At 36.6% G+C, this 19,775-nt stretch overlaps 1 protein-coding gene across 1 annotated transcript; it reads right to left on the bottom strand.

Moving 5' to 3' along the window:
* Positions 1-299: 299 nt before the first annotated feature.
* LOC126882689 (uncharacterized) lies at positions 300-19,272 on the bottom strand. Its single transcript, XM_050647666.1, has 3 exons — positions 17,836-19,272; positions 17,146-17,709; positions 300-413 (listed from the first exon to the last, which is right to left on the bottom strand). The coding sequence occupies exons 1-3, from the start codon at positions 19,270-19,272 to the stop codon at positions 300-302; spliced, it is 2,115 nt and encodes a 704-aa protein (XP_050503623.1).
* Between the last annotated feature and the right edge of the window lie 503 nt (positions 19,273-19,775).

Here is a 19,775-nt window from a genome sequence, read left to right as displayed (position 1 = left end):
CACGAGAAGGGGTGGCATTTACCCCCAGGGTAAAAGCGCAAGTTGGCATCATGTCACCTTTGTTCCTTGAAGTATCTTCTAACTACTCACCAATTTTCATGAAAATCGATAAAGGTTCAACGAAATCGGAGGTGAAAACCTTCAGTGACTCCTCTATTACGGCGTTTGGCGGTTTTTTATTCTTGTTATTATGTAATAATTGAAAGTATTAAAACCGAAACTTAAAGGTAGAAAGCACATTATTTCACCAACGCGCTCAGTGGTACATTTGCATCTTAGTCTGAATCTGAATTTTCAGATCAAGCATCTGATTCAAACTCGATCGCGGCTTCATCATCCTGGACGGACAAAACAACATGATTTTTGTCAGTCTCTTCTAAAAGTGGATCTGGTCTAGCATCGTAAACAAATGTCTGTTTTTCATTTATAACCAAATTTTAATGAATAGTAACCAACTTCTGAATTTTTTGCTGTGATAATTTATTTCTGTTGCTTGTATGTAATAGACCGTGTAAAGACCAGTTTCTTTCTGAAGAGGCGGAAGATAGAAGTCAATTTAAAATTCGGGTGGCAATTGGCATAAGTGGCTGCGATATACACAAACCTTGCCACCATATAACGGGATGAGTTCCCATATAATGGGATATTCGCACTATCCCATAAAGAATTTCCACTAAAAAATTTAGATTTGCCATACCTTCCCTACAACTGGATTTAGTGAACGAGCCATTTCAGAAATGAAGTCTGTGGTTTCCATTAGTTAGTCTTCAGTCAATTGTTCTCCTATAAAGAAATCAGAATTAGAATAGAAAAGGCTAGAAGAACAAAACAAATACGAAACAAATATTATGTAGCAGAGACCTCAACCTTAATCTTGGAAAACGAGTAGTAAAGTGTTATGTATTTTTTGTTCTTTTGTATGGTGTGGAGTCATGGACTCTTAAGAAAGAATGTCTCAATAGATTGAAAGCATTTGAAATTTGGACATATCGAAGAATGCTGAGAATCTCCTGGACAGACAGAATAACCATTGAAAAAGTACCTACTAGGAAGGATAGAGAACAGCCAGGGAGATACTGGATTCCATCAAAATCTTCTTCTTCTTGCAGTACCGTCTCCTATCGGAGGTTGGCTACCATCCCAGCCATCTTAACTTTGTTGGCTGCAGCTCTGAACAACTGTATTGAACTGCACCCATACCACTCCCTTAAATTTCGCAACCAGGAAATCCTCCTACGTCCCACATTTCTCTTTCCCGAAATTTTTCCTTGGATTATGAGTCTAAGCAGAGAGTACTTTTCTCCTCTCATTATGTGGCCTAGATACTCCAGTTTTTTCGTTTGTATGGTTTTTATGACTTCGCATTCCTTCCCCATCTTCAGCAAAACATCTTGGTTTGTTACTCTTTCTGTCCATGGTATTTTCCACATTCTTCTGTAACACCACATCTCGAATGCCTCAATGTTTTTGATGTTTATCTTTTTCAGAGTCCACTTCCATGCCGTACAGCAGAACGGAGAAAACATAGCACCTTAACATTCTCGTTCTTAAGTTTATATTTATGTCCCGGCTGCATAGGAACTTTTTCATTTTGACAAACGATTGTCTCGCTATCTCAATTCGCCTCTTGATTTCTCTTGTCTGGTCATTAGTATCAGTGAAACAGACCCCTAAATATTTGTAGGACGTAACTCTTTCAACTGGCTGATTATTTATGGTTAAATTCATATTGGTGTATAGCCATCAAAATCAGAAAACTGCAATACTTGGGTCATATATCACGTGGTGACAGATATGAACTCCTAAAATTAATAATGCAGGGAAGGATTCAAGGAAGGCTCAGCATAGGTAGAAGAAAAATGTCCTGTCTGAGAAATCCCAGTGTAGATCTTTTTGTATGCAAAAATTTGTAATAATTATTTGAAATCAATTTGAGGATTATGAGAGTATGGAAATATATGTGAGAACACAGACTATTATAGTTTTGTCCTATTTTTTATCATTCAATCGTCTTTCTTAAAATTTATAAATACAGGGTGTCCAGAAATTCTACCGACAAACGAAGACAGGAGATTCTTCAGATAATTTTAAGATAATTTAACCCAATTTACTTAGTCCGAAAATGCTTCCTAAGGGAGCTAGAGCTCTTTGAAGATGGCGTCTTGTAATTAGTTTTTCTTAAATACCTCCAGAACGCTTCTATTTAAAAAAACAAAAATTGGTACACGTATTTATCTTCAAGATATAAATCTAATCCATCCATTTCAAATTTCTAGTACCGATCATAGGCGTCCGTTTTGGGTAGGGCAACGGTTATTTTATCGCATAACTTTTTTATCTTTAACTTTTACGCATTTCTGATACTGGATTATTAAATTGGGAAGTATTTTTTTCTAAAAGGTACTCTTGTTTTAAATCGATAGAACACACCGTTTTCTAGAAAAATCGATTTGAAAACTTTTCGCTTTTTGAATAAAAAAAATTAAAAAAAAACTGTTTAGAAAGACGAAAACTGGTACATTTATTTATATTCCAGAGATAAATCGATTTCATTAATTGCGAATTTCTAGTACTGGTCATAGGCGTCCGTTTTGGGTAGGCCAACAGTTATTTTATAGCATAACTTTTTTGTCTTGAATTTTTGAGCATTTTTGACACTAGATTATTAAATTATGAGGTATTCGAGTACTAAAAGTTACTCTTACTTTATGTTGGTAAAATACTTCGTTTTTTGTTGAAAAGTACTTTCAATTTTTTTTCAAATTCCAAAAACGAAAAACTTTCAAATCGATTTTTCTAGAAAACGGTGTGTCCTACCGACTTAAATCAAGAGTACCTTTTAGTACTAGAATATCTCACAATTTAATAATCCGGTGTCAAAAATGCATAAAAGTTAAGAACAAAAAAGTTATGCGATAAAATACCCGTTGCTCTACCCAAAACGCACGCCTATGACCGGTACTAGAAATTTGCAATGGATGGAATCGATTCATCTCGGAAAAGTAAATATGCATACCAATTTTCGTTTTTCTAAATAGAAGCGTTCTGGAGGTATTTAAGAAAAACTAATTTCACGACGCCATTTTCAAAGAGCTCTAGCTCCCTTAAGAAGCATTTTCGGACTAGGTGAATTGGGTTAAATTGTCTTAAAATTATCTGAGGAATCTCCTGTCTTCGTTTGTGGGTAGAGTTTCTGGACACCCTGTATAAAGCAGATAGTTTTCATTGAAATTCAATATATTGGGTCTTATTTGTATATTCTGACTAAAGGTACGATTCTGACAACGACTGCAGACGGCAACTGCAAACATCAGTTGCAGTTCTCGGCGTTATGGACGTTACTACTTTGCACTATGAGACTGATTCCGACATCTGACTGCAACTGCTGTCCGGCAGAACGTCATTTGCTAATAATTATGCAAATTAATAGTGCAAAATAATGACGTCTGTCATGATAACAACTGTAACTGCCGTCTGCAGTCGTTGTTGGAATCGTACCTTTAAAGTGTGTATAGTATTTTTACTACAAAAGCGATATTACGTAGGTCAAAATTTTTGACGTAAGAGAACTGTCAAAACATTAGAATGTGACTTCATTATTGCCATGTTTATTATAATTATTATAAACATGGCAAAGTCACATTCTAATGTTTTGACAGTTCTCTTACGTCAAAAATTTTGACCTACGTAATAACGCTTTTGTAGTAAAAATACTATAGTATAATTATAATAATAATTATATATATTATATAACTTAATTGGTTTAAACTTAAGTTTGTTATTAAATTGTGACTTAAATGTTTAATTTGTTAATAAATGATTTATTAGTTTATATGTTGTTTCACTTTTGACACAGTAAATACTTATAATATAAAAAGTGAAAATTCTATGTATGTTATATATGTTGCATTGAGGATATTGTAATTCTATGCATTTTAACGAGCATTCCATCTGGTTTTAATTAAATGGAAAAATTGCAATACTAACAATGCCCATACGAATAATTGAATGGGTCTGCCGAATAATGTTGTAAGCGCCACATGGTTTGTTTTTGAGAAGTCAAAGAAAAAGTTTTATTGTGATAATGGTGAGTTTATACATTTTAAGGGTTAGTAATACAGTTTTTAAATACAAAATACAAACTGTATCACTCTGTAACGGTCCACCCGTTATAATATAATTTTAGCTCTTTAATTATTTTTTATAATTATTTTCTCTTGACCTCCCAATTAATTTCTGTAACTTTCTCGTAAAGGACCACTTATGTGACGTCACACGTCGACGTCTGCGGAACAATTGTAGAATCGTTCCGTGACATTTAATTCATGTTCTGTGGTCGTTTGAGATGCTCCTCTTGGAAGGTGAGGGAGAAGTTCCGTGGCACGTGGCACTTGTGGTTGGAGATTCAACGAGCATGGATGGGTGGCGTGTGCAAATAGTAGGTCAAATTTAGAGGTTAGACCTCCAACATGTGAATTTTGGAGTTTGGATCACCAAAAACTTATTTGTGGAAGGAATAAGTAATTAATCCAATGGGATTTCTGCACAACATCATCGTATCACACGGTAAATAGCAATATCTGTTTTTTATAAATAGTTTTTATAACCACCTGTTGTCACTCTTGTTCCAGGTGACAAAATATATATTCTTTCTGATGTGTGCGATGTGTAAATTTAATCAGTGAATTGTTCTTTTAATTATTCTATTATCTATAAGTAATATCTTTTAATTAGTCCCATATCTATAGATAATATTCATTCAGAGAAAATTCTAATAGTTTTAATTTTTTTTGGTTATACTAAAGTAACACTAAAGGTGGTAGCGGGTAGATACTTCTCTGCGATCCCGGTAGGGAATAGATCTACTTCAGGAATAGCACACCTGCCCTACGCGAGCTCATGGATTTCCCCAACATCCCTTTACCGGGGAAACCATGTCCAAACCCAAAGCATTCCCATCTCCACCATTTCCTCCTTCCACATCCTAACCAACTCGCCAACACGCACTAGCCAAGCGTGGCGTTTTAATGGCTAAAACCCCAAAAGCAAATTTCCATGAAAGACGAAACTACTGAACGGCCCTCAGTCTCCGGCGGCTCCAACACCCCCAGCCAAGGTAGCGGGTGGAAAAGGGTTGGAGCAGAGGGTGCTAAGAATCCCCGGAAAAGATCAGGCTACCACAAAGAACGACAAATGCATATCACCTCATATAATGTTAGAACTCTTATATCGGACCAGAAGATGATGGAACTGGAGGAAGAACTGAAAACCATAAAATGGGACATCATCGGCCTCAGTGAAATCAGACGAAGAGGAGAAGCGCAAATTACCCTTAAATCGGGGCACTTATTTCATTTTAGAGGAGAAGAAGACACTTCAAATAGTGGAGTAGGATTCATTATACATAGAAAGCACACCCAAAATATAATTAAAATTAACAGCATAAGTCCCAGGATTGTGTACCTCATCTTCAAATTAAATGCAAGATATAACCTTAAGATAATTCAGACATATGCTCCAACGACTAGCCACTCGGATGAAGAAACTGAAATATTTTATGACGACCTACAAACAGCATTACATACTACACCAGCATACTACACAATAGTTATGGGCGACTTTAACGCGAAAATGGGCTTTAAACAAGATGATGCAGAAGTAGCAATGGGCAAGTATGGCTACGGCGAAAGAAATGAACGAGGGCAAAGACTGCTTAACTTCTTACACCAGGAAAATTTATCCGTGATGAACTCTTTTTTCGATAAAAAGCCTCAGCGTAAATGGACATGGATAAGCCCAGATGGCAGTGTCAAAAATGAGATAGATTTTATCATAACGAACAGAAAAGAAATAATTAAAGATATTGAAGTACTTAACAAATTTTCGATAGGAAGCGACCACAGATTAATCCGAGCAAGGATACAATTAAATGTCAACTTGGAAAGAACAAAGATGATCTTCAAAACACGAAAGAAGAAATGGATTCCTCCAGAAAACAACGACCTCTATGAAGATATACTAACCAGACGTATACAAGACTTAGAAAACGAAATAGAAGACATCGAACTAGCAAACAATCTCATAACGGAGGCACTTAAAGAAACCGAAAGGGAGTGCTGCCCGACGGTCGTGACCCATAAAGAAAAATTAAGCCAAAATACCAAAGAGTTAATAAGTAAAAGAAGACAACTGACGGAAAAATACGACTCCAACTACACAACACTGAAGAAATTAAATAAAGATATCCACCGGTCGATCCGAAAAGACATAAGAGAAAACAATACAAGAGAAATAACTCAAATAATTCAAGAAAACAAAAGTTTAAAAGTTTTGCGGCGAAATACGAATAACATTGGCAACAAAAATATGTACAGAATAAGAAATAAAGACAACAGCATTGCTACGGATAGAGCCGAAATCCTTAAGGTTGTCGAATCGTTTTATCGCGAAATGTATGAGAGCACCAACGCAAGGCAAGATCAGCTCCTGTCCAAAATCACAAACCAGGGATCAGAATTAATGCCAGAAGTAACACCATACGAAGTTAAAAAGACACTTTCAGAAATGAAAAATAATAAATCCCCTGGCGATGACGGAGTAGTGATCGAGGCAATCAAACAAGGTGGAAATAAAATTATCCAGGTTTTGGCCAAACTTTTCACCGAATGCATTTACCAAGGAAAAACGCCTTCTCAATGGAACAATGCAGTCATTGTTTTATTGCACAAGAAAGGTGACATAACAGATCTAAAAAACTACCGTCCTATCAGTCTGCTATCACACATATATAAACTTTTCACAAAAATTATCAAAAAGAGACTGGAGGCTAAGTTAGACTTCTATCAGCCTAGAGAACAAGCTGGCTTCAGATCCGGATACAGCACTAACGACCACTTACTGGTAATAAAAAACTTGATCGAGAAGTCTGCGGAATACAACAAACCATTGGCACTGATATTCGTGGACTACGAGAAAGCGTTCGATACCATAAACCAGCAGAAAATGTTAAAAGCATTGACAGAATGCCGAATAGATTATCGCTATACTAACATGATAAAATATATCTACCACAACGCAACGGCTAGCGTAAGACTATCTGATCAACAAACAAATACATTCTGTATACAGCGAGGAGTACGGCAAGGAGACACCATCTCACCAAAGTTGTTCACAACCCTTTTGGAACACAGTTTTAAGAAGGCAGATCTGAACGAATATGGTATCAACATAAATGGAGAGAAGCTCAGTCATTTGAGATTGGCAGATGACATCGTCCTTATAGCCGATCGTATGGATGATGCAATAATAATGTTGAACAAGTTATATCACGCTTCCTTAGAGGTCGGACTAAAGATTAACATCAACAAGACGCAAATAATGACTAATCTGGTGCTAAATCGTAATATTGTTCTTGATGGAATGAATATTGAGCAGACTGCATCTTATAAGTACTTGGGACATGAAATTCGGTTGGGAAGAGATAACCAGACGTGCGAGCTCCCACGTCGCATAGGATTAGCCTGGGCAGCGTTTGGTAAACTGAGCTATGCATTTAAATCGGACTTACCCATATGCCTGAAAAGGAAAATCTTTGACCAGTGTGTATTGCCTGTACTCACTTATGGAGCGGAAACATTAACACTCACAAAAAAGGTAGTGAACAAGATTCGCATTACTCAAAGGGCTATGGAGCGCCAGATGTTGGGTGTCTCCCTGAGGGACCGAATCCCAAACGAAGAAATACGTCGTAGAACAAAAACAGCGGACGCCGTCGAAAGAATCGCGTCGCTTAAGTGGAATTGGGCAGGACACGTCGCCAGATTGTCAGACAACCGATGGACAAAACGTATTGTCGAGTGGAGGCCACGAGAAGAAGCACTACGGAGCAGAGGACGACCACCAACCAGATGGGCTGACGATCTGAAACGTATTGTCGGCAACTGGATGCAAGCCGCACAAAACAGAGAAATATGGAAAGAGCTGAGGGAGACCTATGTCCAGCAGTGGACGCGTACGGGTTGATGATGATGAAAGTAACTTCTAATATCATTTATAAGTACCCATAATAATTACTTCAAAGAAATCATATTTATTCCAAATCCACATGTCTGTAATGAGAACTCACATAAACTTTGTCAAGGTCAAGTACTTCAGTAATTAAGAGGTCTCTTTTTGTGTGTTTTTTTATTACTATCTATTCAAAAAAAAAACACTTTCCTAGTTTTTCTTCCTTTTCTTTGATTTATTGTATACTTGGGAAATTGAAATAAACGGGAGTTATGTTTTTTGTAGCCACCCATGTGAGAACTTAAAACACCTCGAAACACCGCGAGGCCAATCTCCAACCATAAGTCGCCAGGGAATACGTCTTTTTGGGAACAAGCTATGGGAGCGTTCCAGCTCAATTTTCGTCCTGGCACCTGGGCCTACAGGAGTCATGGGGTCGCACCATCCTGGTGCATCATTTTCTAGGATGCAACCGCAACCTCGTTTGGGAACATTTAGTGAGGTGTTGTAGTAACTATTGGTTTTTTTTTATATTTCAGACTATCTGTTAAATACACAGTTTTTTTTCCAGATTTAGGTTACCTCTGGTTTTTTTTGACATATTTGTATATTAGATTATTTGGTTCCCAAACTTTGTATCTACGGTAACTTCTTGTGCACAGGAATAAGCCTAGAGAAAATTAGGTTTTTAATACTTTATTATTGCTTTGATATTGGTTTATGTAATTCGGTTAAATTTATTTTGTAATATTACTTGCTTGTTTCCCAAATATTTTACTGTTATTCGCTTTATTCCATTTGTTCGGTTAATTTAGGTCATCGTCGGTATTTATCTCAACTTCATTTCTACTTTAGTCAATTGTATATTTAACTTTATTTATTCATTATTGTATTTTCCCTTAGTGAGGCTTGGGCCTATTTATTTGTATTATTTTCATCTTTGTCGGTTTCAATTCAGTTGTACGTAGCAGGCGTACTATAACCATTTGGTAGAAGACTTATGTAATTTTGTACCCTATATGTAAGTAAGAGGTACTAATACCTGTAATTTTGTAACAGATAACATTATTGTTGTTATCTTAGATATAACCTCTGTATAACTTTTGTCATGTTAGAGTCACAGCATAATATGAACTTGCTTAACTCAGAGATTGTTAAAAATCTGGTAGTTAATTTTAATAAATATTTATTTATTTTGTATATCATGAATTTTATTATTCCTTTATGTTTGTTATTACAGGTTTGATATATTTAATATTTGACAGCAGTATAAGATACCTGGGAAAATGATCGAAGATCATTTTCATGGCGCCCATGATTAGTTAGTTTTATTTATTTTGTTCGTTTTTAGTCATTATTCATCTCCATTCATTTTCAGTACATTATTCTTATTTTATTATTTCATCTTTTAGTCATCATTACTATCTATATAGAGCTACTGTTCTTCGACAGGCATGCAAACGAGCCGTATCCATCCTTGAGTGTCAAGTTGCTCTCTTGCATCGATAGCTAGCCAACTCTATTCAGTTTGCCTCTGTCTCTTCCCACTTCTACTTCTATCCCTTCTAATTCCCCTTTCTTCAGAACAACTGCAAAGTAGTATTTTTTTTATTTTTCCCTACTTCGGCTTCAATGGGGAAGCCCCTTTTATTTTCATAAGAGCCCCAACTATTTAACTATTTAGTTATATTTAGTTTTCATTTCTTTTTTTTCCTTACTTCTGTTGGAGTATATCACTCCAACAGAAGTTCATTTTTGTTACAACTCATCTTTATAATGTATAAACTCACAATTATCACAATATAAAACTTTTTCTTTGACTTCTCAAAAACAAACCATGTGGCGGACCCATTCAATTATTGTGTGTTTCTAAAACCATAAAATGAAAAATTAATCTAAAAAACGACGCAAAATCGACGTAAAAACTACGTTTTTCATATCACGTATTTAAAACGTGATAAAAATGACGTGATTTATGGTGGGACATATTCACGTGATTTTCGACGTCGAAAAAACGTGATAAACTGACGTCTTTTGGTGATAATTATGCCGTTTTTTCAACGTTTTGTAAACGTTATTTGGTTGCCTGGGAGAGAATGGTTTGGATACAGCTCAACTGAACTCTTTCGGGCTGTAGTGTCAAAAATTAGAATAGCAATGATGACTGCCAACCTTCGTCGCGGAGATGGCACGTAAAGAATAAAGAATATACTTAAAGACAAAAGGCACTTCTGATAATAAAGATCTACCCAATTCTACTAAATTTATCGATTTTGATACGGGATGCAGAATTTGTTTAGTATATTGTAACAAATTTAAATTTTTCCGTATTTTTCTTTTTTTTTTTTCGGGAAAAAACAGGTTTATTCCGGCTTCCGGTACCCAGATTTTCCAGAAATTTTAAATCTCTATACATACGTTGCTTTGTTTGCCATTATTTCTTTATTAATTTCTTCGTAGAATTTGACGTACTATATAAGTAAAATATAATTATTATTTCGCTTCTAACCTGCTGTTACATTTTCACGTTGATCCTTTCATGTTTTGATCTTTCTTAGAAGCAAAATAATGGTTATGGGTTATGGTTATTAATATTTACACCCAAAAGGTTACTGTACGGTCGCTAAATGATCAACTACAAGCGTTGCATGTATGCAGTTCGAAAACTAAATAACATGTTTAAATTTCTGTTAAAATTGGTAAAATTCGCATGGGAAAATATTGAACTCACGTTTATTTAATAGTTCTATATGCTGGCGCTTTTTTTTTTGAACGGCAATTGCTTAATTATTTACAGGGTGTTCAGGTAAAAAACTGGCACAGTTTTGATGTGATTTACACGTCGTGATATTTTATTAAATTTAATTAACTGATTTTAAAGGTATTATACCCGAAGGTAATAGAAACAGATTTAAAACAAAACATTTCAAAAGTTAAATTTTTAGAAAAATATACTAGTCAACGGTTCTCAACCTTTTTGAGTGAAGTACCACCCACAGTTATTTTTATTATTTTTGGTACCACCTATATTTTTAAATTGTATTATCAGTACTTACTAAGTACTACGATTTTAATTTTTTTTGTGTTTTGTGTACCACCGCCAATAATGATATGTACCACCAGTGGTACATGTACCACAGATTGAGAACCTCTGTAACTAGATCATAAGTAAATTAGTGCTAATATGTTATAAGTACATACGTACGTATCTGAAAGAGAAAACAGAAATACAGTCGGAAAATGAAAGAATACCCATGAACGATCACATCAATCACTTATTTTGTATTTGCTGTCTTTTTCTATAACAAAAGTTTGTTATTTATAGAAAATGACAGCAACTACAAAATAAGTAATTAATGTGATCGTTCATGGGTATTCTTTCATTTTTCCGACTGTATATATATATATATATATATATATATATATATATATATATATATATATATATATATATATATATATATATAAAAATAAGTTGTGATGGTGAAATTGCAGAAGCTTTTCGCAATGACTAGGGTACGAAGTGTATGTTAGGGAAATAAGTTCTCTACTCACAATCCTTTAATTGGTTTTATTACATCCAAAGGAAAGGATGGGCGACCGGTTTCGCTGTTTACAAATTATACAGCATCGTAGGACCCACAAGAAACTAAAGATATCAGTAGGTAAAAGTTGTTATATAGCTTCATTGAATATTGATGGTGGATGTTATTATCTTATAAAGGAGCACTTCAACCCTTACCTCTTAATAACAACCAGATCAGTATATGATAATCTGACGCGCTCGAGTAACTGCAAAACTCCTCGCTTGGGCTTCCCTACCACTAGGTAGACTATGAAATTTGCAGTTTGTTTAAATTTTTAAATTTAGCAATTGATTGTTTCTGTTTTACTTCATCCAGATTTAGCCATACGGCTCACACTCCCTCTAAGGGGAAAATTGACTCATCCCAGATACCTACGGTATCAAAAGGATTGAGCTCTGGTGGGACTCTTTCCGTGTTATCGAGCCCTAGGTGACTTGGAATGCAGGTGTATCTCCCAGAAATGTTCGTACGCATCTGGCCGTCGCGAGTAGTACAGCTTTCTGCATGGTCTTATAAAGATGTTCATTCAGACCCAGCTTTTTTATGCTTTCGAGGAGGGTCTTCGGAATGACTCCAGTAGTAGACATAATAATCGGTATCGTCTGGGTACTTTGCATTCTCCATTGCCTCCGTATTTGAATTTCTAGATCTCTGTACTTGGCGATCTTTTCAGTAAATTTACTACGTAGATTATTGTTGTTAGGTATCGCCACATCAATTAGTGTTGTTTGTCTTGTTAATTTATTAACTAGTACGAGATCTGGTCTATTATGTGCCACTGTTTGGTCTGTGAGCACAGTGCGGTCCCAGTATAGCTTGTAGTTGCCATCCTCAAGCATACTCTCAGGGACGTATTGATAATACGGGAGATGATCTGTTTGGAGAAGTCCCAGCTTGATAGCTATCTCTTGATGAAGGATTTTTCCCACTGCGTCATGCCGTTCCTTGTATTCAGTTGCAGCAAATGCCTGGCAGCCCCCTGTAAGATGTTGGATGGTTTCTTGGGCTTGACATCCATATCGGCATCTGTCGTTTTGAACCTGAGGGTCTTTGATGATATATTTCAGGTAATTTCTGGTTGGTATAACCTGATCCTGAATGGCCAGTAATGAACCCTCCGTCTCAGGGAACATAGGGAACATCTTTCCTGATGTCAACCAGTAGTTCGACGCTATATTGTCGACATAATCTTGGCTGACTTCATTGGGATGTCGCCCGTGCAGAGGTTTACCCATCCAGGCGCGCACTTTTTCGTCCTTAGTAAGGTGGTTTATGCGCATTTCTGGTTCCCTCAGTTTGATCGGTGTTGTGTCATCTACTGCGCAGATAGCGCGATGTAGAGTAGATGTCTCAGCCTGCATCTGAAAATAAGTTCTTAAATTAGCAATTTGTTTATCTAATTGCTCACCTATATCCATAAGTCCTCTTCCTCCTAGATTCCGTGGTAATGTTGTTCTTTCTACTGCACTTTTAGCATGGTGTTTTTGTGCCTTTGTGAGGTGTGTTCGTACTTTTCGCTGAAGAGCTTTGTTGTGAGTTTTTATTCAATCTCACCCCACCGTGGCAAAAATGGTTTAATTATTACCTTTTGCCTAATTGGACATAGGTGAATATTTTAGGACCACACCCGTATGTCCCGTCCTTCGATATAAACAAAATAGTGAACTTTTAGGAGAACTGGTTCGAATAATTTGATTTGGTCTGGTTTTAAAGGTGCTAATTAATACGATAGAAAGGGTTGTGTATTAGCGATAAATAAGGGTATCCGGCGAACAAAACATTTATTAACAAAAAAAACAACGAATTTAACAAATAAGCGGCTTAACGATAAATGATATTCTTAATAGCGAACGAGAGAGAGTAAGAGTCTTTTTAATCTATTAATTATTGCGGAGAGAGTATTTTTACGGCGAAGAGAGACGCACAAGCGAACAAAGTGTTCAACTCGGAGAGCAGAAAGAGACTGCTGAAATTCTATTCAAATCTCTGCACTATTATCTTTGATAGTTTAGTTTACACTATTCGCCCTGAAAAGGGCAAAACACATGTTACACTTCTTTGGCAACATGACCTGCTTTTACCCCGAAACGATAAAAATGCAGATGTCTATTTTATGAAACACACAACGCTACACTCAAGTTTTTCAGAGAATTAAATATTTTAAACACAATACAGATTGTCCCAACAGATTTACAGAGCGATATTTTTATAAAAGCAAATTAATGTAAATAACTGTTGTTTTCACAACATACTCCCCCGCGTTGAAGCACTGGCTTTAACATAAACCTAACCTAACATAAATCAACTTACAACGTTCTTAAGCGAAAACACTAAACTTAACTTAATTTTAACAGTCATTTGGTAGAGGACACAATTTATTAATAGAGCGCTTGAAGACTCCATCTTTAGTTTTGACCGATGCAACTCTTACTCGGCCATCCTTTCCGGGAAAGACATCAATCACTCTTGCTAGAGCCCAGTAAAGAGGAGGAGTGTTATCTTCAATCAACAAGACGAGATCGTTGGGCTCTAGGTTCTTATGAGGAAGAAACCATTTAGGGCGATTTTGGAGTCTGTTCAAGTAGTCAATTGACCATTTTTTCCAAAACATTTGCTGGAGTTTAGAGAGATGTTGCCATAAACTTAATCTATTTTCGGGAATGTGGATTACATCCCTTTCAGGAAATGACGTAAGAGATTGTCCAATCAAGAAATGTCCAGGGGTCAGATAGGTTAGATCAGAGGGATCATTTGAGAGGGAGCAAAGCGGTTGAGAGTTGAGCACAGCTTCAATTTGAGTGAGAACAGTGGTAAATTCTTCAAAAGTGAGCTTAATATCACCCATGAGTCTACGGATATGATGCTTTGCGCTCTTTATAGCGCTTTCCCAGATGCCACCATGATGAGGGGCTCGAGGAACTATGGTTTTCCAGCGAATATGCGATGATGCCAAAAAATCATTAATAGAGCGAGAGTTTTCTTTTTCTTTTAAAAACTTATAAAGTTCAAACAACTGATTACGAGCTCCCAAAAAGTTCGTGGCGTTGTCACTGAATATAGTCTGAGGGAGGCCTCTACGGCTAATAAAACGTTTTAGAGCGAGAAGAAACGTCTCTGTAGAAAGGCCGGACACGACTTCGATGTGAACAGCTCGAGTCGATAGACAAACGAAAAGAGCAATATAAGATTTTATCAAGGGAGCTTTGCGGAGTTTGGAAGCTTTAATCTGAAAGGGGCCACCAAAATCTAATCCTACATGAGCGAATACTCGAGAGGATTGCAAACGTTCCTTTGGCAAATCTGCCATAATCTGAATAGCGGGTTTGGCATTAAATCTAAAACAAACCATACATTGGTGTATGACCTTTTTAACTTCACGTAGTCCATTTAAAGGCCAATATTTAAGTCGAATTTGAGATAAAGTATTTTGAGGACCAGAGTGACAAAGTCTGATATGTTCTCTCTGAAGAATGAGACGTACTACACGATTTTTTGAGGGAAGGAGAAGAGGATATTTTTGATCAAATGTGACGTCTGAGTTACCAAGGCGACCTCCTACACGCAGCATTTCATTTTCATCCAAAAAGGGGTTTAAGCGTAAAATAGACTTATTGGATAGAGTTTTACCTTTTTTAATCTCAGAAATCTCAAGCGAGAAAGAAGAATACTGAAGCATCTTAACAATCTTCAGTTCAGCGTTTTGAAGTTCGCTTACTTCAAGAGAATTTGATAACTTATGAGAAGGCGATTTGGCATTATTGGCAAACCTGAATATAAATGCTAAAGTTCTTACAAACCTTGAAAAATTAGAGAACCTATCAGAAAGAGAGGTGAAAAAATCTATTTGATCATTTCGAATGTGAAGAGTTACTTTCCTTTCTTCGAGTAACTTGGAGGTATAAACTTTTGGATTGTATTTCAACAAATCCAACCGAGATTGATTCAAAAATTGAGGACCATGAAACCACAAAGAAGATTTAAGTATTTCAGCGGGTAGCATTCCTCGGGAGAGTATGTCGGCAGGATTCTCTTTGGATCGTACGTGCCTCCAATGAGCGTTAGGAGAATTATCTAAAATTTGTGCAACCCTATTTGCTACAAATTGAGTCCAACGAGAGGGATGCGAACGAAGCCAAGCGAGAACAATTTCTGAATCCGACCACATATTTATAGAGTCTAAGCGAGAGAGTTTTTCTTCAATAATATTAGCAATCCTTGCTGTGAGCTTACTACACAATAGCGCACCCATGAGTTCCAATCTTGGGAGAGTCAAGGGTTTTAGCGGAGCGACACGACTCTTAGATGCTAAAAGTGAACAAGATACTTGTTCTGATCTATAAATCACACGTAGGTAGATGCAAGCTCCATAAGCCTTTAAACTTGCATCCGAGAATGCGTGAATCTCAACACTAGTGATTTCTTGACTTAAAAAGAGACACCGAGGTATATTTAAATCCTTAAAATTAGAGAGACTGCGAACAAAATTTAGCCACTCATGCAACGTATCTGCATCTATGATATCGTTCCAATTAATTTTGGAAATCCAAATTTGTTGCATGATTAATTTAGCGACAACTGTAACTGGGTTAATTAGGCCTTGAGGATCAAATATTTGGGCAATCATTGACAGTACTTCTCTCTTGGTGTACGAGTCCTTTAAGGTAAAATTTGGGAGAGAGATTGAGAAGGTGTCAAGAATAGGATTCCAACATAAACCTAAAACCTTATTGGAGCCATTATCTGGAGCTATTACATAAGTAGTGTTCGAAGAGAGAGAAGAGATATTTTTTAAAAACAAGTCTGAGTTAGAACACCATTTATGGAGAGAGATACAAGCGGTTCCAAGCAAACTAGTTATTTCCTTATGAGCTTTAAGGAGAGTCTGTACATCATTAGCGCCATAGAGAATGTCATCAATGTAACAACTATTTTGAAGAGCATCACTGGCCAGAGGATACTCAGTCTGATGATTTCGTGCCAGTTCCATTAAACAGCGAGTACTCTGAAAGCTAGCGCTTTTAGTTCCATACGTTACGGTTTGCAATTCAAGACACTCAATGTCTTTTACAGGGGAGTCACGCCACAGAATATTTAAAAGAGAGGTTTGAGCAGGATTTATTCTAATTTGTCTATACATTTTTTGTATATCCGTTGTAAAAACGAAGGAATACAATCTAAACCGTAGCAAAATGTCAAAAAGTTCCGGTTGAAGAGTAGGACCTTTGAGTAAAATATCATTGAGCGAATAACCACTAGAGCTTTTCATCGAACCATCAAAAACAACCCTAAGCTTTGTTGTTAAAGATTCTTCCTTAAACACACAGTGATGCGGTAGAAAATATTTACTTTCTAACTTTTCGTTGGTTAGAGAGAGAGGCACTATTTTCGCATGTTCGAGAAGAAGATATTCATTAATGAAAGATTTATATTGAGCGTATGTACTTTCGTTTTTTAAGAGCCTATGTTCTAATTTCATAAATCTTTTAAAGGCCATTTTAAAGGATTCACCTAACATTTTATTAGCGTTTTCAGAGACAAATGGAAGATTTACTTGAAAGCGGCCTGAAGGTAATACAAGAGTAGTTTTGCTAAATATTTGTTCCGCTAATTCTTCATCGGGAGTTAATTTACTAACGAGGGGAACTTCTTCAATTTCGAAAAATTGTTGAAGCAACTTATCCAACTGATTTTCTTCGGGTTCGGATTGAACAAAGAGAGAAACATTTGACTGAGAGATAGCCAAATGTGAATTACGGTGAAAAACCTGAGGATTAATTGTACCAAAAATAACATAGCCTAAGTGAGTATTCTGAAGAATGGGAAGATTTTTTCCTAACCGTATAAATCCATCCGTCAATAATTCACTATAGATATCACCAGCTAGAAGCAAATCAATTTTACCCGGAACAGAATACGAGGGATCTGCGAGAGTGAGATCCTGTGGGACTTTTATTTTACTTCTATCTATAGTAGCTCTAGGAAGCCTACAAGTTATACTATCGAGTACAGCGAAAGAAGTTTTAAAACTTCTGTCCTTTACATTATAGGGGAAAAATTCTAAGTTTAACATTTCGTTTGAGAGTGAGGTGTTTTCGGATATGGTTGATATCTGTAGCTGTTTAAAATAAGGGATGAGTTTTAACTTCTCAACCAAATCACGAGAGATAAACGAATGTTGACTCCCATTATCTAGGAGCGCTCTGGCATGCATGGGTCTGCCGTCTTTCGAATAAACGGTTACTAAAGCGGTAGCCAACAATACATCAGTTTTAACTGATAAAGCTGAGAGAGATGTGGCTGCCTGAGAATCTGGAAAATTTTGCATATCTACAGGAGGTCTGGATGAGCTAGTAGAAGCTTCATTTTGGCTGCGATTATTAAAAGAATGCTGAGTAGATATGGGAGCGACAACACGAGAGGCACCTTGAGAATTTTGAGGAGTTTGAGCATTGCGCTCACGAGAGAGAGCTTGCCTATTGATGTTCCTAGAGGAAGAGACATTTTCAGAGGTTCCATGGAGGGATGAGTGATGATGACCCCCACACAAAGTACATGATCGAGTAGAGCCGCAATCTTGAGAGAAATGTTTACTACCCAAACAATTAAAACACAGTTTCTTACCTTTTACAAAATTAAATTTTTCCTGTAAAGAGAGGCATTTAAAATCATTACACTGATAAACCTTATGAGCATTACTTCTACAAAAAGTACAATTATTATCAGAGAAAGAGTGTGATGGTTGGTCAACTGATGAGAAGAAAGATGCTTTTGATTGAGATCTGTTATTAACCTTTTTATCATGGTCTGAAACATTTAATTTTTCCTGAATATCACACTTTTTCTCGAGAAATTTAAAAAACTGTGAAAGGGTAGGTAAGGTCTTTGTCCCAATATCATATTCAAAGGCCCTATGTGTAGAAAAATCTAATTTTTGTAAAAATATTTCAATTAATAGTAAATCCCAATGCTCAATTGGTACGGACATATTTTTCAAAGCGAGCAGCGTCTGCTGAGCTAGAGTTAAAAATTCGCGTAACGCCTTTGAATTACTTTTAACTAGAGATGGAGCCTTTAACAATTTTTGAATGTGTAAGCTAATCACTCGCGATTTGTTTTCGTAACGATCTTTGAGAGTTTTTACAGCTATATCGAAATTTTCGTCGATAACTTCGATGTTGTCGATCAACTGGAGGGGTTCATTTCGCAGGAACGATTTAAGGTAAATAAATCGTTGCACATTATTGAGTTCTTCATTGTTCACTATTAGCGTCTCGAAGAGCTGGTAGAACGAGTTGAACTCAGAGAATGACCCGCAGAACGTTTGCATGGTGATCTCCGGAAGCCTAACCTTAGCAGTGGCCACAGTTGACTGAGTGCTATTTGATCTGAGAGGAGGGGGGCCCAACAATAACTCGTCCATCTTACGCTGTAGGCCCGCGAGAATAGAGAAATATTTTTGCTCAGTTGTTACCCTGTCTTCTGCTTCAGTACCGGCTTCATCAATCTCGTCTATCTGATCCATTATTTCTTCATATTTTAAAAAACAGGTTTTTAATTCTGTTTGCCGAAATTGAAATTGTAGCGCATCCTTTTCCGTACTAGCCTTTTGTGAGAGCCAGTTTTCGATTCTTGTAATTTTAGCCTTCAAAGGCGTCCTTTTTTTCTTGAGGTCTTCCATTTCTATCTCGAATTCGATTGAACACACGGCGAGAGAGAGTCTATCGATACGCGGCAAAATCTAAATTACACTGGAGAGTTTTTTGTCAATTAACAAGCGCGGCGAGAGAATAAGAGCCTAAGTTTCACAGAGAGATACAGCGTCTACGTTAAATGTCTACAAAAGTGTTTTTGACCGTAAAATGTCTTTGAGCAGAGTTTACCTTGGATCAGCAATAAAAGTTTTAAAAAATGGAAAAATCTCACCAAATTAGTCCAATTGATAAAGCAACAGGTGGCAGCTACTAACCACACACAATAACTTCACTTTCTTTTACTTAGAGTTTATCGCGACGCGAACTAACAAGTCTTGTAGAGGTATTACACACAAAAATGTCCGAAAAAGCGGCACAAACGCGAAAACCAACCAAAAATCCGGGTCGATGTAGACCATCAAATGGTGTGAGTTTTTATTCAATCTCACCCCACCGTGGCAAAAATGGTTTAATTATTACCTTTTGCCTA

The sequence above is a fragment of the Diabrotica virgifera genome, chromosome 3, assembly GCF_917563875.1.
Source record: "Diabrotica virgifera virgifera chromosome 3, PGI_DIABVI_V3a".
In the NCBI taxonomy this organism is placed as follows: Eukaryota; Metazoa; Arthropoda; class Insecta; order Coleoptera; family Chrysomelidae; genus Diabrotica; species Diabrotica virgifera.
This window is presented reverse-complemented; position numbering and strand designations above follow the sequence as displayed.

What these genes read in the sequence shown, in the direction of transcription:
- LOC126882689 (XM_050647666.1), bottom strand. Translation starts at nt 19,272, where the DNA reads ATGGAAGACCTCAAGAAAAAAAGGACGCCTTTGAAGGCTAAAATTACA. An exon ending in TATTGTTGGCTACCGCTTTA is followed by an intron (nt 17,710 to 17,835) that starts GTAACCGTTTAT and finishes TATTTTAAACAG; the next exon opens with CTACAGATATCAACCATATC. An exon ending in TACCTTCAGGCCGCTTTCAA is followed by an intron (nt 414 to 17,145) that starts GTAAATCTTCCA and finishes AATGAAAAACAG; the next exon opens with ACATTTGTTTACGATGCTAG.